Genomic DNA, 22,671 nt, shown 5'->3' on the forward strand with positions numbered 1-22,671 from the left:
CTACGCCCGTGACGGGATACACTTGACGTTCAAGGGTGTTGAGGCTCTCTCAGACTCCCTTGAGCGAGCACTTGGTACCCTGAGGGATTTTTAGTATAGGCGAGGGGGAGGAGTAATGGAGCAATGGGAGGAGTAATGGGGGGACATCTAGCTCATAATATAACCAGGCAGCTTAGAAGTAATTCTAGAGGAGTAACAGAGGACGGGCTAAGAATCTTCTATACTAACAGCAGGAGCCTCAGAAACAAGATAGACTTACTAAGGGGTGAAGCTTGTTCAGAAAATTTTGACATAATAGCGATCACTGAGACATGGATAGACACTGCTAATAGAAATTTTAGATCAGAATTTGAAATAACGGGTTATCAGATGTTTCACAAAGACAGAAGGGGCAGAAAGGGAGGTGGAGTTGCGCTATATGTTGAAGACTCACTTAAATGTTTAGTTAACAACTCAGTCAAAACTAACATGGATTCAGAATCAGTTTGGGTGGACGTTTACAAAGGGAAAGAAAAACTAACTCTAGGAGTTATATACAGGCCACCCAACCTTAACAGGCAGGACACGAGTATATTACTACAGGAGATTGGCAGGGCGAGTATGAGTAGAAATGTCTGCGTAATGGTGGTACTGTATGTTTGATTCAGCTTTCCAGCAACTCTTAATGTGTTAAAAAAGCATTGTGAGACTGTACAGGTCTACACTTAATGGTCTGATCATGCGCAGTTCACGAGAGACCAGTGTTTGTAAACAAAAGCGCCAGCTTTTGACGGTGAGACACCAAATAACACAACACCGGGTACCTTCAGTATCATGGCATGGTCACAAACGAATATGGAATATCAAATTTGAGGCAGTGAATAATCATTTTTGGGGGCAAAGTTAAATGATTTTTCTCTATGATATATTGATTTTTGAGTATCATAAAAAAATAACCTAGTGTTTTAATTTTCATGATCTAAGTATGAAATCTCATCACCGAAGCTATTTCATACCCCGAAGTTTTTTCATACAACACCGGGCCACGCATGCGCAGTAGGGAGACAACGGTTTTTTTTTTCTGAAAGGCGGAAAAAAAAGTAGCGATTATCGCTAGTTTGGTTACAAAAGTAACGAAGATACCGATATATATTTAAATAAGTAGCGGATGGTCGATAATCCGATTTTGTTATCAGCGATAAAGTATCGCGATAACTTATCGCGATAACGCCCAGCTATGTCCAGGCCCCTCAAGAGAGCCTACCGGCGCAACAGGCGTACACGTAAAAAAAAATAATAATAAATATAAAAAAAATTTGTTCTGGCTGGAGCCGAGGGAGAGGCATTGCTTTGGTTCTCTAAAGGAGCTGTGAGGCAGAGTACCATAATACTTCACTGAGATAATTCAAGTACACCAGGCAGTATACGTTATATGCGAGGGTTACGTTCTGCAAAAAGCTTGCATCATGTGAATTCGCATATATCGAACCCATCATCCCATTAATTATAGGGGGTTATGTTCCACAGCCTGTTTTCAAACCCTCTAACTATTTATTCCAGCATCGTTTCACAATAATAAAGCACATTGATTCCTTTCGGGGAGACACACCCAAACTCTACGATTTAAGTCGATAATTATAATTAGCTGCCTAGGGATTATCTTTAAGATCAGAGGGAGGAAAAGGTTAATTATAGGTGAGGAAAGTGCGGGAAAACATTTGCACCCGCCGCCCTCTAGTGCAAGTCGGCCACCATACCTCACCAACCACTCGCACCAGCGCCGCTACTCGCATAATAGCGAATTTTTCTCGCATAAAACAAATATTTTGCTCATTTTGGTTAAGTCGCATATGAGCGAATTTGCATATTTCGAACTTGCATATATCGAATACCCGGTGTACAGATAGTCCTCAAGGTAAAAGGAGGTTCAGTTCCAACAGGCAGGTCATGAGTCAAATAAAACATACAGCGTGCATCACAGGATTGCCAATTGAGTGGGTTCTTCACTAAATTTGGTGGAAAATCACATCAGCCCAGCGCGGCAAATCTACGAACGAGTAACTGGTGGATATTCTTGTCCAATAGAGCGGCATTTTTGCATTGCATATTCCTATCAGATGGAACCAACAACCAGCGGGTGACTCTATCCTCACTTACTAGGCAACTGGGCACCTAACACAGACCTGTACAACATACATGAGTCATTTCTTATTTATATATTACTGAACAATTTATCAAACCATTATTTGAATAAAATGTTATGGCCTTACAGCTCTTTTAGAACTAAAAAAAAAAAAAAAGTGGGATACATAAATTGCTTTTTCCTCTGCTCCAGCAAGAGGAAATAACAGGTAGTTCTTCCAAATATTTACTTGGAATTTGGAAAGTTCCTCATTGAAAATCTACAGTAAAATAATAATAAAAAATAAATATAAAAACTGAAATGTATAAGCACCTTTATGCTTTCCAATGAGTCTAAGAGCCGATTTCACAGTCCAACACAGTGTCTTCGTAACAGCCCGCACCAAACTACAGAAGCCCATACAATCCAAAATGGTGAGGTCTTCGATGCCACACTAAATACACAAGACTTTTCCTGTATAGCTTCATCAAATTTGTGAACTTAAATACATACACCAGACACTACACAAGGAAACTTCGAAGGCTCTGGTATTGGTTTGGGAGCTTACTAACCTATCGTGGGGAACTGTGAGACTGGCCCTAAGAATGATTGAGACATGAGCCTAACAAATGACAGCATAAAATAAATATGATTAAAAAAGAAATCTGGAGGTAGTAACAAATGCACGGTTTGCACGAAGAATATCTGTTAGTCTAGAGCACCAGTCCCATCTGTTCCAAGAGAGCTTGAGGATATGGTCTGGTTGTAACAATAAAACACTTCCTTGGTGTTTGGGTGCGAGCCAGCAGTTCAGAGATACACACACAGATCTTTGTAGCAGTCAACTGGAAAGAAAGTTAGATATCAATGAAAACACACAGCTATACATACAGAGTACAAGTGACTCTTGCTAGTTCAATGAAAATTCACTTTAACCCGGTAGCAGCGACGGGCCAAATTTGTGGCTTTACCGTGTAGCATCAACGGGCCAAATTTGTGGCTTTACCGTGTAGCAGCGATGGGCCAAATTTGTGGCTTTACCGTGTAGCATCAACGGGCCAAATTTGTGGCTTTACCGTGTAGCAGCGATGGGCCAAATTTGTGGCTTTACCGTGTAGCAGCGACGGGCCAAATTTGTGGCTTTACCGTGTAGCAGCAACGGGCCAAATTTGTGGCTTTACCGTGTAGCAGCGACGGGCCAAATTTGTGGCTTTACCTTGTAGCAGCGACGGGCCAAATTTGTGGCTTTACCGTGTAGCAGCAACGGGCCAAATTTGTGGCTTTACCGTGTAGCAGCGACGGGCCAAATTTGTGCCATGGTTTTAACCCCCCAAAATAGATGATATATAAACTGATCACAAATGCTTTGACATATATATATTATGAAATGGTTTGTGTGAGGGGTGATTTTTTCTCATTTGTCTCGCTTAGAGCGACCATTAAGCAACATGATCCTCGGGTTAATGGACATAGCATTTTGCTACTCTTCATTCACTATCAACACCAAAATTCACTAAAACAATTTTTTCTTGCTTACAATTTTAAACAGCACTCAGTCATTAGAGAAACTGCAATAACACGGAGAAAATATCCATAATGAACACCAATGAGTGCCAGGAATTGAACCCGAGCTGTGCCATAAGGGAATGATTAAAAGCGTTTCCGACGGGCTGCGTGTGTGAGCGGGGTCGCAAGAAAAAATTGTTTAAGTGAATTTTGGTGTTGATAGTGAATGATGAGTAGCAGTGGTAGCAGCAGGGGTCATGTTTCTTAATGGTCCCTCTAAGCGAGAAAATGAGAAAAAAATCATCACTCACACAAACCATTTCATAATATATGTCAAAGCATTTGTGATCAGTTTATGTACCATCTATTTTTGGGGGTTAAAACCATGGCACAAATTTGGCCCGTCGCTGCTACACGGTAAAGCCACAAATTTGGCTCGTTGCTGCTACACGGTAAAGCCACAAATTTGGCCCGTCGCTGCTACACGGTAAAGCCACAAATTTGGCTCGTTGCTGCTACACGGTAAAGCCACAAATTTGGCCCATCGCTGCTACATGGTGAAGCCACAAATTTAGCCCGTCACTGCTACACGGTTAATGAAGAGATTTTCTATTATCTTTTTCTATTACTCTCTCGGTCCCACACGTCCTCTGCGTGTATCGAAACACACAAGAAATTAATCACAACAAGGTGAGGGTATTCCCCGGTTGCCTGGGATTGAACCCGTGACCAGCGTGATGGGAGAGCCACTCCTTACCGAGTCGGCCAAAGAGGCACCCCACTCGCCCAGTGGGTTATGGGAGGCTCCCTCACCAGGCCTGGTCGCTGCACTACACAATGGCCTCCTTCCTCCACCCCAATTGCCACGACAACACAAGGGGCTGGTTTCTCAAACACAACAGCTGAGGATATTCAAAACATACTCAAGTCTGGCCCTATTACTCTTGAAGACTTGATAGCAAGGGCAAAGCTGCTAAGCTGGAAGAAAGCCAAGAGGAGGAGAATGTGGAGGATGTCAGATGTAGGGGTTTGTTGTTCACATTGATTACTGAGCTACTCAGCCATGGGGTGCTGATCAGTCACATCCTCGAGCAAGTTTCAACACTTACCAATGCATCAGACAAGTGTGCCATCCTCATTAACAAAGTATTGCATGGCTATTTGGATACTTGACTATTTGGGGAGGCGGTGGCTGAATGGTTAGCGTGCCGTGCAGCGTCCAGGAGCTCCAGGAGGGATGCAGGTTCGAATCCTGGCTGCTGCACGGCCGGGATTTTTCAGTCACCGCCGAGTGGCCTAACGGCCGTACCATAAGGCAGCCTCCTCGACTATAGAAGCTCTTCGGCCAATTTCTCATACCATAATCTTAGAGGAGCCTGCTCCGTAAGTGAAGGAAAGGTGTTGACAGGCGAAATTGTTGGAATCTGGCAAGGGGTCGAGATAGGTACATCCTCGTGAGCCCCTTCGCATATTTTAAGTGTCAATTCTGCATTTCTCTCATTAATATAGTAATAAATGATCCAGGAATTATAATAAAACGTATTTGATCTAATATGAATCTGCAAAAGTTTTTTTTAAATAAATGATTTAAAGTTTTGTTTAAGACTTTAGGGTTGTATCATGATTTTTAACCCTTGCCGAGTTGCAGTGTCAACACACCTCCTTGGTCAACTCAAGGAGCTAGGTAGTCTTTTCCTATAGCTCCGATGGGGCTCGAGCACTTTTCTAACGGCTCCTTGCTTGACGGATGGTAGCGAGGGGCAGAGAAGTGATGACGCCGGGCACATGTGGACTCCCTGGCTGTGTGCGTGGAGAGAGGTGGAAACCAAGGGGTGCTGACGTCACTCCCCACCCCCTATAGGCCTCCCCTCTCGTAGGCCTCGTGGAAACACGGGCCGCGCAGGGATGCCAACCCTATCACTCACGCTATGTTCCCAATTATACCTATATTTGCCTTTCAATCAACCATTTTCTTCGTGATTATACATTGAAAAATATGTATGATTACACTAATATATGTAAAATGCTTCAATTATCAATATTTCCGTGTAGAGATGTTTACAGAGGCTACCAACCCAACTCGGAAGAAGCTCTAGCGGAGGAAGGGACCAAGATCACCTTATAGTATCCCACAGAAAGGGGACACCGTTTAAGGGAAGAGGAGGAGGAAGGTTTAGAGGCTGCCTAATGGTACGGCCGTTAGACTACCCACATGCTGCTCTGAAGATCACCTATCAACCCAGACTCTAGATTACTTCTCCAAAGAGAGGCTCAAAAATGAGCTCCGAGGGGCAGCATGAGCTAAAGCAAGATGGTGCCACTATAAACACTCGCCTGTGCCAGAACGGGCCGGGGTGACCATAAGCCCCCACCAGGTGCAATAGGCCGTGACGTAAAAAAAAAGAAAAAAAAGTACCACATATATATGAACTCCCTCAAACAACAGCAGATCACCAACTTCTTTAATGCCCATAACTGAGTATAGCCTGAGCCTGACCCTGACACCATTCCTATCACCGCTGCTACTTCGGACCCTGAGCTGGAGCCTTTAACCTGGTAGCAGCGATGGGCCAAATTTGTGGCTTTACCGTGTAGCAGCGACGGGCCAAATTTGTGTCTTTACCGTGTAGCAGCGACGGGCCAAATTTGAGGCTTTACTGTGTAGCAGCGACGGGCCAAATTTGTGGCTTTACCGTGTAGCAGCGACGGGCCAAATTTGTGGCTTTACCGTGTAGCAGCGATGGGCCAAATTTGTGCCATTATTTTAGCCCCCCAAAATAGATGATACTTATAATCTGATCACAAATGCTTCGATATGTATTACGAAATGGTTTGTGTGAGGGGTGATTTTTTCTCATTTTTCTCGCTTGGAGGGACTGTTAAGAAACATGATCCCTGCTGCTACTGGGTTAAAGAAGCTGACTTTGACGGGTTCAGCAAATAAGAAGCTACATTACCTCCTTGCCGAGTTCCTGGCTGACTGGAGTGAACAGAAATAACAACCACCCAGAGTATGTAACATGGCACAGTAAAATGCCTTTATCGTAATTTGTATCAAAGAAAAATTTCAGTACCATAACTTTGCACCGTAACTATGTATTACCTTTGTACTGTACTAGTACGATAAAACATTGTGCAGGTAATCCTGGAGTTACAACGGGCTTTGGGACCAAGTCTGTTGTTGGGGGGGTGGTAGGAAGCATGGGAATTCTGTGTAAAGGCGGTGGCTGAGTGGTAGCGTGCAGGGCCCACATTCACCGCGTGATGGACAACGCGAGTTCGAATCCCCACGCCACCACCTGGGATTTTTTAGTCACCACCGAGTGGCTTAAAACTACCCACATGCTGTCCTGAAGACCACCCATCAACCCGGACTCTAGAGGAAACCGTCCAAGTGAATCAAGAAGGAGTTCCGGGGGCCAGCATGAGCCAAGAGAAGATGGCGCCACTATAAAAACTTGCCTGCGCCATGACGGGCTGGGGCCGAATACCATCCAGGCCCCTCAAGCAAGCCTACCGGTGCTATAGGTGTGGACAGAAAAAAAAAATGCTCTATCCACAGTGTGATATTTGAAATTTCATCTCATTACTTAACCAAGTATTACTACTATTATTTGCCTGGTCATAAGTGTAAGGAGTCATAAGTTGCATATGTTGTAACTTGAGGTCTACCTGTAGGGCGAGTTGGGGATGAACCGTACATGTGGACCCAATGAACAGATGTCCCCATGCCCATACATATAGGTTTAGAATGGTCTCCCTCTAACAAGTATTATTATTATTATTATTATTTTTTTTTTTTTTACAACAAAGGAGACAGCTCAAGGACACAAAAAAAGGAAACAGTAATAAAAAAAAGCCCGCTACTCGTTGCTCCTAAAAAGAATCCAAAGAGGTGGCCGAAAGAGAGGTCAATTTCGGGAGGAGAGGTGCCCTGATACCCTCCTCTTGAAAGAGTTCAAGTCGTAGGCAGTAGGAAATACAGATGAAGGAAGATTGTTCCGGAGTTTACCAGCGTGAGGGATGAAAAAGTGAAGATGCTGGTTAACTCTTGCATAAGGGGTTTGGACAGTATAGGGATGAGCATGAGTAGAAAGTCGCGTGCAGCGGGGCCGCGGGAGGGAGGGAGGCATGCAGTTAGCAAGTTCAGAAGAGCAGTCAGCGTGAAAATATTGATAGAAAGAGAGGCAACATGGCGGCGGAAATTAAGAGGTAGAAGACTATCAGTAGGAGGAGGAGAGCTGATGAGACGAAGAGCCTTAGACTCCACTCTGTCCAAGAGAGCTGTGTGAGTGGAGCCCCCCAGCCGTGAGATGCATACTCCATATGATAGGGAAGCGGGTTCACACAGCTAAGCAAAGGTGATATTGGCAGGGGATGCTTGGCTAAATTTTCAGATGTTTTTCTTTTTTCTTATTAATTTTCGATGTAATATTTCACCACAAATTAATGATTGTAGAGCCAGAAGTCATCAAAATAACAACACCTTGAGATATCACACACATCCAGCATCAAGTTAAATTATGCTAGAGAGCCATGGAGTCTTGCCCAGGATAGTTAATCGTTTAATCCACAATTGTATACGTAATAATAAATATCTTTCTTCGTGCCTTGACTCTAGTGGTCTCTGGTGTCCATGAATACACCAAGTGTGTTCATAAGGCACAGAGGATTGGGATATGTCTAGATGTGATAATATAAAGTGACCAAAGATAACTTCAACGTCTTTAAGGGGAGGTGATGGTAGTTATTTAACCCGGTGGTGGTAGCAGCGGGGATCATGTTCCTTAATGATCCCTCCAAGCGAGAAAAATGAGAAAAAATCATCCCTCACACAAACCATTTCATAATGTATATCAAAGGATTTGTGATCAGATTATGAATCATCTATGTTGGGGGGGTTAATTATCATGGTACGAATTTGGCCCGTCGCTGCTACACGGTAAAGCCACAAATTTGCCCCGTGGCTGCTACACGGTAAAGCCACAAATTTGGCCCGTCGTTGCTACACGGTAAAGCCACAAATTTGGCCCGTCGTTGCTACACTGTGAAGCCACAATTTTGGCCCGTCGCTGCTACTGGGTTAAGGGGAGGTGACATTCATTCTTTTCAGATTCTCTTGAATTTTGGTATGTATACATTTTTGTACCTGAAGTACAATATCTACGAGTATACAGGAATACAATTACAGTTGTCCCTCAAATGTACGGTTTCCAATAGTTCTGTTTTGGTTTTATACGGATTGTCATGGAAGATCTTTTAGGATTTTTAAATTTCCTGTTCGTCGGGAAATTCAAAAATCCTAAAAAATCTTCTTAGAAAATCCACATAAAACCAAAACCCAACTATTGGAGACCATACTATTTGAGGGATGACTGTATAAGGATCAACTTCTTTTATGGCTGCTGGACTTACCTCACTTCCGGAGTAGCTTGCTAACGTTAAGTATGGCCACAGTGATATTGTCCTGCGAACCACGGTGGAAGGCGTGCATGGTGAGAGCCTTAGCACCATGGTCAGGCTCGTGGAGGTGGTCCCTTACGAAGGCCACTGCCTCATCGTTGCTCATCACATCCCATAGTCCATCCGTAGCAAGGATGATGAAGTGAGCCTACAGGAGAGGGGCAGTGAGGTTTTGGGAACTTGGAGTCCTGAAAAATACAACAAAATCGAGGCCAGTGTAGTGATTACTGCAAAAGTTGGACAATAGAGAACACTTGACCCTAGCTGGTGTAGGGCCGAGCTTAGTAAGAACCTGCACGGAGTCTTGGAGAAAGTGGCCCGTCAGAGGAGGATAGTAGAGATGATGCCTTCATCTAGTGTAGGAAAAAGTTGGAAAGTTTGGTTTAGTCGGCGCAACATCTGTGGTCATATGCCGGAGAGAGACAGCAGGGGGAAGGAATTATAGGAGAAGGGAACAGACCCCAGGAGACGGGACACAACCCCCGATTAATACCTGGTACCCATTCACTGCTGGGTGGACAGGGGCGTAGGGTATCGGAAAACCCGCCCAATTTTTTCCACTCCGCCCAGGAATCGAACCCGGGCTCTCTCGGTTGTGAGCCAAGTGTGCTAACCACTGCACCACGAAGCCCCTATCTAATATAGGACAGAGGTTGCTCCTAATCTGTAGTCTTAGAAGAAAAGACTGAGTATTGAAAAATTGAGGTTGAGGATGTAGGAGTCACAGTGCTGGAAATAGTACAGAACATTCAGGGCCAGTCTTACAGTCCAATACAGCAAGTTCGTAAGCTCCCTAACCAAACACAAAATACGACGAAATTCCTTGAAGTTCTAGTGTTTGCCGTTGATATAAAAAGGAGGGAATTTTCGAAAACCACACAGGAAATTTCTTTATTAGTATCTGGTTTTGAATAGAAATAACGGATCATTGTGGTGGATATGGATTGGTTTGGATGCTTACAACAATGACTGGGGTGGACTGTTGAACTGGCCATCAGATGTGAGTGACGTTACATGTGACAAACACAGCGCTCCAGTGGTAGGGTAATTGATAACCCTCATCACTGGTGTGCCTCAGAATCCGCGGACACCCAATAATCCAAGGTCATAAGTATTAACCCCTTCACTATGGCCGGCCCAAAACAGCACCATGCGGCGTATCCAGGATCGCCGCGCACCAAATTACAAATGTCGCTATTGAATATAACAAGTTTTCAGCCATAAATTCAACATAATCATCATGTATTATATATGAAAACATGCAGAATTAAATGGTGCACATAAAGAGACTCACTACAGCCGGGCCAAAACAGCGCCTCATGCCATATCCGGGATCGCCGTGCGCCAAATTTCAAATGTCGCTATTGAATATAACAAGCTTTCAGCCATAAATTCAACATAATCATCATGTATTATGTAACGTACCTGCCGGCATACCAACACCGCAGAAGCTAGTTAAAAGCCAACTGGGAAAATTGGGAATAATCCCTTGTACATTTTTTTTTTTTTTTTACGTTGTTGCCTATTGCGCCGGTAGGCATCTTCCCGGTGGGGCCTAATGGTCGGCCCAAGGCTTCTTCCAGGTGGGGCCTGATTGTCGGCCCAGCCCGTTCTGGCGCAGGCGAGTGTTTATAGTGGCGCCATTTTGCATTGGCTCATGCTGCCCCCCGGAACTCGTTCTTGATTCGCTTGGACGGCTTCCTCTAGAGTCCGGGTTGATGGGTGGTCTTCAGGATAGCATGTGGGTAGTTTTAAGCCACTCGGCGGTGACTGAAAAATCCGAGTGGTAGCGTAGGGATTCGAACCCGTGTCGTCCATCACGCGGTGAATGTGGGCCCAGTACGCTACCAGTTCGGCCATCGCCTTCCCTGGTCCATGGCTATTTACCGGATCCAGTTTCTCCTCAGCCGAAACAATACCCGTAGAGGTTAATATGTCATAAGTCGGTAAGGGAAGAGAACGAGAAATACAAACCACGGCTTGAGTTGGCACCCCTGATATAAATCCAGCAGAATCCCCATATATTTTTATATAATATATATATATATATATATATATATATATATATATATAGATAGATAGATAGATAGATAGATAGATAGATAGATAGATAGATAGATAGATAGATAGATAGATAGATAGATATTTACGTTAGGACTTAGAAATTAAGGGAAAATTAAGTTTATAATTAACATACAAAAAGACAACCTCAGAAAGGCAGAGGAAGGATAGATTAATGTACCAAGCTGAAAGGCGAGAAGGAAAAGTGTTGGAACCTTGAGGTGGCCACGTCAGGGGAAAGGTCACGAGTTAACCGCTCGGCCTGACGAGATTCATTCGGGACTTAACCTTTCCACGGCACAGGTAAGCTCACCGCTCGCTAGAGTCCTGAGTGTCTGGGAGTGAGAGATAGCCCTAGCCGCCGTTCATTAGTGATTCATTCGGGACTTAACCTTTCCACGGCACACACAGGTGAGGGCGCGAGACAAGTTGAAGGCCGGTGTCCAGGGGTTAGACAAGGCGAGTGGCCCGCCACCTTGAAGCCGCCCCCATTGAGAGTCGGGAATGGACCCAGACGCCAGTGATGGACAAGGGTCATGCCCTCAGTCATGAGTCCTGAATGGAGCCAAGGTAAGGGCGAGCCAGTCCAGTCCCTGCCGCCCCCCCGCGACCAGCAGGCTGGTGATGGGAGTAGAAGCGGATCCGAAGCCCCCCTTTAGGCACGGCACAAAAACATAGTGTAGCTCGCAGGCCTCCACCAAGCCAAGGAAATTGTGTAAACCGGGTAAGGGGCATCCGCTTGGTGGACGAGGGGCAAAACAGTGACCTCACCCCCCCTGTAGCTGTAACAGTCTGATCTTTCTCTCACACTTATTCTTTTCTTCCGGTTTTTTTTATGAGTGTTTTTTGTGTGTGTGTGCACGCCGGTGCAGGAAGTTGAAATCGGAGTGTCTAGCCAATCGGGCGGTAGCCCTGTGATATATCCCGACATGGGTTCATTTCTCTCGCGTGTAGCATTTGTCAATAAGAATATTAGGGATTAGAAGAAAGGTTTTCACATTTGTAAACAATACATGCTACACTTCCTTCGTCTAGTGAGGATATGGTTAGAACCAGAGACCCCTAGACGACTTTTTTCTGGAAGAGGCTTAAGCCTGTGACTCCAGGTCCATAGCCTCAGTCAAAATATTAGGTAGGGTTTTCTTTTTTGGTGGATATTGTGACTTGTGTATTAACCAAAACATGCTACACTCCCATCGGGAGTGAGGATTATTGTTAGGGGGAGCAAATCAATAAATTGTATTCTGTCTGTCCTGTGTTAATGCATACAGCCTTCCTAGCCTAAGGTGCAGTCTCGCAATATCCCCCACCACGACCTCCGAAGGTAACCACGACCCCACACTACCAAACTTGGGACTGAGGATACCATCTACCTCAAGGAACAACCCATAGTAAGCTGGGGAACGACGGACACTGTCTGCCAGGTGGGACAGTTGTTAAAGTCAAGTGTTGCCAGGGCAGGGAGAGTCTGGGGACTAAACAGTTAGTTTAGTTCCCCCCCACCTGGTTCATAGAACTGCCGTTCCTCACTTACAGGCTTTGGGGGTTGTGCCATATTACAACCTCCTGGTGGCAGCTTACAGAGAGGGAACAGCAGGGAATCGAACTCAGCTGTACACTCTCTGAGGTTGAGGAATCTTAGCGTCACTATTTTTCCTCTTCCTCCCCTTTTTTTTTTTTTTTTTTTTTCCTGTGATGGCCCAGGGGTCGAACCCAAGGCTGTTATAATTATATATGAAAACATGCAGAATTAAATGGTGCACATAAAGAAACATAAATTAATTGATAATTTTGAGATGTAACCATAAATTTAGAGATAAAATAACTCATATTGGCTACAGTGAGCCAGGACACAGTGTGCGCGTCCTCGGATATGGTACGGGGCACGCAAGGACGCATTATACGCGTCCTCGTGTTGAAGGGGTTAATATATAAAATAAAATGCTGGTATAGTTTATGGTGGACATGCCCTACAAGTCCTGAATGTTAAACCACAAACAAAACATCGTCGTAAAATTGATAAAAGTTAGGATCTATCTTTTCAAAATATAGCAATTGAAAGTGGAGTGTGTCTCCAACTCTGCCAAATACTAGACTCTTCGATGTGACCCGCTGTCACTCTGCATTACGGTACCATTGTTTGTGCAGAGGTGGGCGCGGTACTGAAAAATCAGTTGTGTGGTTGCGGTGGTGCGGTACTGTAATGCGGGGAAAACTGAGAAATCGATAACCTGTAATAACTGATGTGTTGCCTGTGAATCAGGTGGTTACGAGCCGCAAGACAGACAGACGAACCAGATGTGGAGCTGGTGGCGTGACTACGCCTCGGCCGAAGGTGCCGAATGATCATTACTTAGTTTTTCACGGAGGATTGACGAGCAGAATTTTTCACCAGTATTGAGTAAGAGAACCTGTTGCTTCGAAACTACTTCTGAACTGGCGGAACCGGCCAATTGTATGTTAACTAAACCACCAATAAATGCGTTCACTGGCCTCTGCCTAGCCGCGGGCAGTGGGGGGGCGGAGGTGAGAAGGCCACGGTGTGAGTCTCCCCCTCACACACCGTCTGGACCTCACCCCCACAGGTACGTTGAACCCAGCTCCTAGGCACCGAGCTTGTTAGTGTGTTATCTTGATACAATGTTAATGTTACTTAAAGAGTTGAATTGACACACACCGTCTCGACCTCACCCCCACAGGTCCCCTAGCATACTGAGTGAGCTGGTACCTCACTTGTTGTGTCACTATGTAGTACGTGAACATCCCCTTTTGTGTGGGCTTATGATCACCCCCTTGGTATCTTAACCCCACACGAATACCTTGCCCATGATCATCTTTGTGAATGCATATTGGTGGTTGAAGGGACATTTTTTTGTATAAGTCTGCACCATAGAAACTTGACTTGGGTAGTTTTTGTTAGCTATGGCCAGGACTCTATGTCTATATATATTTTATGAAATTATCAGAGCTGGGCGCGACTTTTAAGTTTTTCAGGTACGACTTTGACTTTCCGACTTTGCCGCCGGATCTGGTGCAACTGCGACTTTGTGACTCTATTTTTGGCCCCCCAGTGCGACTCCGCTAAATTACAAAGTAAACTTTAGCGCGATAACAGAAACGTGCTTTTATAAGGCAGAGAACCCCCCCCCCCCCCCCCTTTTTTTTTTTTAGTTAAAACAGCCTAAACTAATATATACAGGTCATCCTCCTCTTCCTCCGTGTCCTCCTGGCCCATCTTCTCCAGGTGGTCAATGTTCCCCTTGAGGAACACAATGTTGACCTCATCCAGGGAGGACCTCTTGGCCCTGAGGATGTCCCCGGCCGTGCTGAATAGCCTCTCCACAGTTGCAGAGCTGGGGAGGGGGGTATTGTTCTTAATGAATAAATCCACCCACACCTCCCTGTGCTGGTAGGGGAAGAGGGACCAGGCCAGCTCGTCTTTAGAGGGCACCCACTCCTCCATGGACTTCCTCAGGACCTCCCTCACATCCTGCTGCTGGTTGAAGAGGCGGGCGTCCAAGTCCTGGGGTTCCTGCACTTCTGGCTGGCCAGGCTGACGCTGCTGCTGATCATCCTCCCTGAGCTTGATGACGGCCCTTAGCTTCCTGGTGATCGTATCCCTGATCTCCTCCATCTTGTCAGGGGCAATGATCTCCAGGGCCTTTGGGGTGGAGGGCTGTGGCCATAAGGAGGTCGCCATCCTCAAAGAGATGGCCAAACCTCTTTTCATAGCCCCTGATAGTACCATAAGTACATGTAATCACGGAAAAAATTGGAAAAAAAGGATGCAGAAGATAAACAAAGAAAAGTGACAATGTATGTTTAAATCCCCAGCACGTAGGTGGTAGACATTTAAAGATTAAAAGTCACCAAGGCGCTCTTGCACCTGGCAACAAGGCGCAGCACCTCCGCCAAGGGCTGACAGATTCAGACTGAGATTTTTTTTTTAAATTATATCTTCCAACTGAAAATACAGTTTTCCCCCTAAACTAAACTAAACAATCGAGATTTCCTAAACTCATAGGGTGGCCTAATGGATTTAAAGAAAGATAAAACCATGTGAGTTTAATAGGCTATATCAATATGATCTTTAAATTTAGAACCAAGGCCTAGTCTACGTACGATGGTCCAATTTTCACTTATATTGTTTAATTTTAAACATGTTAAAGGTAGAAGGCTGTTAGATTTTAATTACTTCTTACACTTCACAGTAATTTTTCGTCTTAGCCACAAGAAAAGTATAAGCACATATTAAAATACGAGAAAATGAGATTAATTCGCACGATAAACAACACAAGGCATAATACATTCTCGAACGTTTTTAACTGACATGACAAGTTTAAAACTTGGTTCACGCCTGAAAAGTGTATGTAATTTTACTAATTTATAATAAAATTCAGAGCGACAACCTTTTTTTTGGTACGTGTAGGTAGTTTCATGAAACGTCAGTCTCATATAATGTGAAGAATTTAATTTATCGTAAAAGGAAAGTTGAATTTTTAGCCAAATCGGGCAAAGCCAGTTTTAAACTGGCTTAAAACAGCCGCGGCAGTTTCTTTAAAAAAAGTCGCTTTTGTTCCTGTTCAAAGTCACAGAAAATTGGCGGTGCGACTTTGCTTAGTCTGACTTTTTTAAAACGTTTGCGACTTTTGACTTTGCAACTTCGAAATTCATAGTGCGGCAAAGTCGCAAAGTCGCAACTCGGTGCCGCAACGCCCAGCTCTGGAAATTATCTGTGATGGGTAGGCCCTTCTGGTGATTGGAATGATGAGTTGTAATCAGTATTGTAGAGTAACTCAGTAAGCTCGCTACCACTACCAACAGAATGATGAAGTGTAAATAATATTGTTACTTAACTTCAATAAGCTCGCTACCATTACCAACAGAATGATGAAGTGTAAGTAATATTGTTACTTAACTTCAATAAGCTCGTTACCATTACCAACAGAATGATGAAGTGTAAATAATATTGTTACTTAACTTCAATAAGCTCGCTACCATTATATACCAACAGAATGTGAATAAACTTAATCATAATTTAACCTTGTGTTGCGTCACCCTAACAACTATGAAACTCACTTGATAGTAATATATTAAAAACAGAGGATTGAAGCTGAGGGCAACACAGTACTTTTTCCGGAGTAGTGCGGTTGCGATAGTGCGGTCCAATTTTTTTCTTTCCTAGTGTGGTACGCGGTGTGCGGTACTGCGGTAGGGGTAGTCAAAATACAAAATACTTGAGTGCCTATCCTGGCTGTCCAAACAAAGGAAACATGCTTAAAATAGTACAATGAAAAATCTGGCGGCAGCGCGCGGGTTAAAGACTCGCAGTGTAGTGGTTTAGTCTGTCTAAATATTTAGTATTGAATTTTGAACAATAACTGAAAACTCACAATGATTGCATCACTGATTCTCATGACTGATACCGAATGACTGGTTGAGTCCGATTCACTGTAAAAAAAAAATAATAATAATAAATCTATGAGCATGCCGCGCAGCAAATGTCTTCTTCAATAGTTTTCAAAGTACTGCAAAAAAGTACCGCAGGATTTTTTAGTGCGGTGCGCGGTAGTGCGGTAATACTTTTTATGTGATGCGGTACTACCACACTACCGCACTAAGTACCGCACTTGCCCACCTCTGTGTATCTGAAATACCATGTGAAAAATACCACTATTGTTTCAGACACTCTGTTGGGACCCAGAATATGGACAAACAGAAGACGACCATAGCAGCACAGTTAATTAATAGTGACCCCAATCAGAGCCAAATACCGAGTGGAGATATGGAGACAAGAATTGTAAATATGATAGGAGAAGGAAGGAAAGCAATTAGTCAGATATACAAAGTTGTAAACATCTGATAAGCACTAACACTACTGAGAGGTTATGGAAAATACCCAGACCCACATACAGAAAACAGATACCCAGTAGGCGTGGTCAGGAAGTGTGGATAACCATTCAAGAGGACTCTAACATGTCACGTGCGGTGTGACGAAATGCTATAAGCGAATAACTGAAAAGAGAAGTCACTGTGGGAGTGTCTTAAGAGTGAAATCACAAATAGTAGGAGAAGTAAACAATATAACATAATGAGCGAGCCAATGGTTGTTGACAGGAAGTATTGGCTACTGGTTATGTAGAAAATGAAGGCGTGTCAAAGATGTAGTTCCGCCTCAAGCAAGGAAAAATGTGACCTAGACAACAGTGATATTATGGGCAGACCGAGCCTTGCACTCGCTTCAAGCAGACTTGCTACTCACTCAGCTGAGAATGGCTGTTGTGATTTTAATCGTGAGTAGAAATTCGAGAATCTAAGGGAAACCGATTGTTTTGTCCTGGAGATTATAATGTAGGAGATGTGTTGTAGGATTGTGAGTGGGACAGGATTGTGATTATTTGTTTGCGATGTAAAGCAAAGGTAGAAACCACTGGGTGTGGTATAATTTGGTGCTTCCGTGAAATTGTAGTAGATTATACTATAGGAATGTGTTATCAGGATGTGAGGAGAGTACTTAAATATTGTGATGTAAGCAGAGAGAAACAAACCACTGCTTGTGGAATGACGAGTGTTATTATGTTTAAAGACATGTCGTTTGTCATATGTTGTATCCATTGCTGAATATGCCAGCGTTATGATCGTCTGAGCATAGAATATTGCGTAAGGCAATTACTTTCATTTAATTTTAAATAAATTATTTTATTTTTCCCTTGTTTATCCCCGAACACGAGTCTCCAATAACAACTTAAGCCGGATCACTCTACCAGGGATACGAGACGGTGAGATCATTTATGGAGTAATTAATGAGTGATAAAAGAGTTGTTTTAATACAAGCTAATGCAAATGAAATAAAAAAAGTAAAAATTAAAATACAAGAAAAGAAGGATCCAAAACTGGTGGCAGCGGTATAGGGATAAATAGAGACATGTGCTTACAGTGCTTTTGTTTAATTTACTCTGACGAGAAAATGCCTCTCATTTTTATTAAGCTTTGCTCGTTTTAAGTGGCAGAAATAATAGTGACGATTTAATTATATAATTATTGGTTCTTCCGGAGGACATGAACTTTGACGATATGGTGGTTGAAACTCTGGCCAGCAATTGGTGTTCTGTAGTGCAATGGGTAGCTCACGCGACTCACAACCTAGGATTAATGAGTTCCTTCCCCGGGCGGAGTGGAGAGGGATGGGCAGTCTCTCTCCACCCGCGCCGCGATCCACTCATCAGTGAGAGGGTGTCAGGTGACAGGCAGCGGCAGTGTCCCGCCTCCCAGGTTTGTTTGTTTTAGGATTGTTACCCCAGGATGGAGGGGAACACACACACACACACAGTGTGTGGTGTGCCGCGGCGGGCATGCAGCCATAGAGTGACTTTATAAAGGCCTAACCCGCGACCCCACAGGTAGGAAGTGTAGAGTATGATCTAGAAAAAATGTGAATTACTAAGAAAAGTGTGAGGTATGGATAAAAAGTCAAGAATAAAAAATAAAATAAATAAATGAAGCATATGGACAAGTGTGAAGTATTAAGATAAATGTGTGAAGTAGGAGAATCAGAGGAAGAGGAGGCCAGGGTAGTGCCCCCCTCAGTTAACTACTATAAATAACATTAAATAAGTAAATGAATAATAAATAAATAAATAAATAAGCGTGCACACTTGCGGTGGAAAAAACGGAAAATAAGCGAAGAACAAAACAGGGAGTAACCTTTAATATAATAAGATGAAGGCTATAACGAACAAGGGAGTAACCTTTAATATAATAAGATGAAGGCTATAACGAACAAGGGAGTAACCTTTAATATAATAAGATGAAGGCTATAACGAACAGGGAGTAACCTTTAATATAATAAGATGAAGGCTATAACGAACAAGGGAGTAACCTTTAATATAATAAGATGAAGGCTATAACGAACAAGGGAGTAACCTTTAATATAATAAGATGAAGGCTATAACGAACAAGGGAGTAACCTTTAATATAATAAGATGAAGGCTATAACGAACAAGGGAGTAACCGCCTCACTTAAATATAAGGAAAAGAAGGCTATAACGAACAAGGGAGTAACCTTAAAAATAATGAAAAGAAGGCTATAATCAACATAACTCAAGAGTAACTTTGGTAGGCAGATCGCACTACTCATGATAATACATATGCAAAAGTGGCAGCACTCCTAGAAACAGGAGCGTGTGTGAGTTTTTAACGGATGAATTTATTAAAGAATTAGGGCTCGCAGTAAATGAATGTGAAGCGAAACCCGTGAATATTGTCTCTGTGCAAAGATACCTTATTGAAAATGACGATAAAAGACAAGTTAATATGGAAGGAAAAAGAAGTTTCCAAGAGTTATTGATAACACGCGATGTAGATTCGCCGACTCCTATTGTGTTGAGTACTGATTTTTCATGCAACACGAGATAAGTTTTAAAACATGGCAACTAAATGAGGAACAAAAGAACGAAGCTGAAAACTTATTAGATAAGGGGAAACCATGCCAATACAACCCATTATGCTAGGAAAAATAGGTCTTATATCTAGAGGTGAAGGATCTTAGCTAAATGTAGATGGAAATGAAGAATGTCTCACTGAAAATAAGGCCGTACGTTTCCAAGCAGCGGAACCTTTGCAACTGCATGCATCTGTTGCAGGTTACATAACGCTACTGACGCAACTACAGGCAAGTGAAGCTTTATTTGAGCCTTGTGTTAGTAATACTCAGGCTAGAGTCTTGTGCTCAGGGATAGTTAAGTTGACCCCTTCACCTGACAATCAAAGACCTTATGTCACTGTGCCGTATTTGAATATTGAAAGTGAAAGTGTAAAGATAGATGATAATACAACGTTAGGATTTGTGAAACCTGTCACTCATGAGCAATACGCTGATCTGCCACAAATATCTACTGTACAGACCGCTGACACAGTTAAGGCAGACTTGAAGCTTGCAGAGCTTGAAGCAATGAAGAAAAGCCTCAATCAAATTGTTGACGCTGAATTCCAAAATGAAGAGAGAGAGAGAGAGAATCAGGTATTAAAGTCCTTAATAAATAAATATATAACAGTGTTTTCCACAGAACAAGAACCATTAACAGTAACGCCCTATTTTCTAAGCACCATCAAGCAAAACACTGATGAAGTAGTGCACAGGCGTCCATATAACATTCACATCAGTTATCATGACGGAGTAAATGAACAACTTATATCGCTCCAGCAACAGGGTGTGATTCGCCCTTCGCGATCACCCTATAATGCCCCACTTATTCCAGTGCCAAAAAAAAAAAATGGAGTACTACGACTTTGTCTGGACTTCCGGGCACTTAATAAGACACTACGGGATGACCGGTACCCACTCCCTAATATAACTACCATACTCAATCAATTGGGAGATAGTAAGCTTTTTTCATGCCTAGACTTGAAACAGGGTTACTATCAAATCCTCCTAGATGAAATCAGCAGAGAAAAGACGGCATTTTCTTCTCCAGCAGGACATTGGGAATTTACTTCCCTCCCCTTTGGCCTTAAAACAGCCCCGTCCTGCTTCAAGAAAATAATAAACACTGTCCTTACAGGTCTATAAGGTAACAAGGTTCAGGTGTACCTTGATGACATAATTATCCTGGGCGATATATTTTCTAATCATCCAGATAACTTAGAGCAAATGCCGGAACGCTTAAAGGAAGCCAAACTGACTATTAGGATGGAGAAGTGTAACTTTTTTAAGGAAAAAGTAGATTACCTGGGCCATGTCATCAGCTCAGAGGGAATAAGACCTCAATCTAGCAAGCTGGAGGCCATACAAAACATCCTGGCCCCCCAAACTGTTCATGATTTACAGTCATTTCTTAGATTGACTAATTATTATCGCAAATTTATTGCAAATTATTCACAAATTGTTGCTCCTCTTCTAAAAATTTACAAAGGGAAAAAAGATACACAAGAAAAAAAAATCCATTCATGGACAGATGAAGCAAAAATTGCGTTCTCAACCCTTAAAGATAGAATGCTTGATACAGTCAATCTAAACAAATTCCTGACTTTAACAAACCTTTCGTGTTTACTACTGACGCGTCCTACTACAATACTGGTGGAGTATTGCAACAACAGGATAATGATGATGAACTAAGACCTGTATCTTTTTTAGTAGGAAATTGAACGCGGCAGAACAGCGGTACAGTACAGTTGAACGAGAGGCTTTAGCTGTAATTTATGGGTTGCACGTAAACCGCCCATTAATACTGGGTTACCCTATTGAGATCAACACGGATCACAGACCTTTAGTCTGGTTGTTACAGGTAGCTAGTCCCAACGGCAGGATAGCTAGATGGCAGACTCTCATGAGTGAGTATGGTTTCACAATCAATCATTTGCCTGGCAAGGAAAATATAGTAGCATATTTTTTTATCAAGGATGAAGGCTCAACAGGACACTGAGATTGAATTAGAAGGACACGCGCGATAATGTTTGTGGACGGGGAGCAACAAAAACCGTGGAACACGTGGATAATGAGGGGCAAGGTATTGCACTAGTGTAGAAAAAGAAACAGGCGCCGAAAGATGAGAAAATAAAATATATGATATGTATGGACCTGAATAGTGAGTGTATTGGCCACACACTTGACTGGAGTATTCAGGAGATTAGTGAGCTGCATGATGAGCAGCCAGCATATAAGTATGCTAAAAGAAGGAAGCCCCATGAATGAGATTGAGCAAAGACTCAGAGAAAAAAGGCATAATGTGAAGATGCCGCCCCTGTTAGAGGTACAGGTGGAAAATGTGTTATATTGTGTTGAAGACGCCCCTGTTAGAGGTACAGGTGGAAAATGTGTTATATTGTGTTGAAGATGGGCATAATGTGAGATGCCGCCCCTGTCAGAGTTGCAGGTGGAAAATAATGTGTTTTAGTGAATCCGTACGGAGAAGCCACTAAGGTGGTGGTTCTACCCCCCAAGTATTTCCAAGGCGATAACTCTGGCTCATTCGTCGCCACTGCAGGGCACGGAGGAACCAAAGTTACGTTATGTCGGTGTAGAAAGTTCGCTTTCTGGCCTGGAATGAAACGGGATGTAGAAAATTATGTAAGGAAGTGCGTCATGGTAGTCGTTTTAAAAGTGAGTTGGGAACTTGCACCCTGCTCCTTGGCGGCAATATCCAGACGTCACCGCTCCTTTTGAGAGAATACACATGGACCTTGTGGGTCCCATGGGTGTATCGGACAATGGGGTTCGATACGTAATGCCCATAGTTGATGTTTTTAAAAGGTATTTGATTACAGTACCCTTACGGAGTAAGGAAGCCCGCGAAATGGCAAGGGCGTTGTACGTGGATGTTGTTTGTGTACACGGTGTTCCTCAGACAGTTGTTACAGATCAAGGTTCAGAGTTCGTTAATTCCGTGATGCAGGAGATAAATTGGAAGCTACCTGTGCGACACGCGAAAATAACGGCTTACCATACAAGTGAAAATAAAATAATAAAGCGCGCAAATTATACCGTTGTTAACATTTTGAGGACAATGGTTCTAGGAAATGTGTCCGTTTGGGATATAATGATA

General features: G+C 43.2%; 1 protein-coding gene across 1 annotated transcript in view; it reads right to left on the reverse strand.

Moving 5' to 3' along the window:
- Positions 1 to 2,523: 2,523 nt before the first annotated feature.
- The window catches only part of LOC126982125 (uncharacterized), a 32,673-nt gene continuing 12,525 nt past the window's right edge, over positions 2,524 to 22,671 (reverse strand). The window contains 2 exon segments of the mRNA XM_050833947.1: positions 2,524 to 2,946; positions 9,023 to 9,218. Of these exon segments, the coding sequence (XP_050689904.1) occupies positions 9,024 to 9,218 (195 nt within the window). The 3' untranslated portion in view covers positions 2,524 to 2,946; position 9,023.

This window comes from Eriocheir sinensis, chromosome 4 (genome assembly GCF_024679095.1).
Source record: "Eriocheir sinensis breed Jianghai 21 chromosome 4, ASM2467909v1, whole genome shotgun sequence".
Classification (NCBI taxonomy): Eukaryota; Metazoa; Arthropoda; class Malacostraca; order Decapoda; family Varunidae; genus Eriocheir; species Eriocheir sinensis.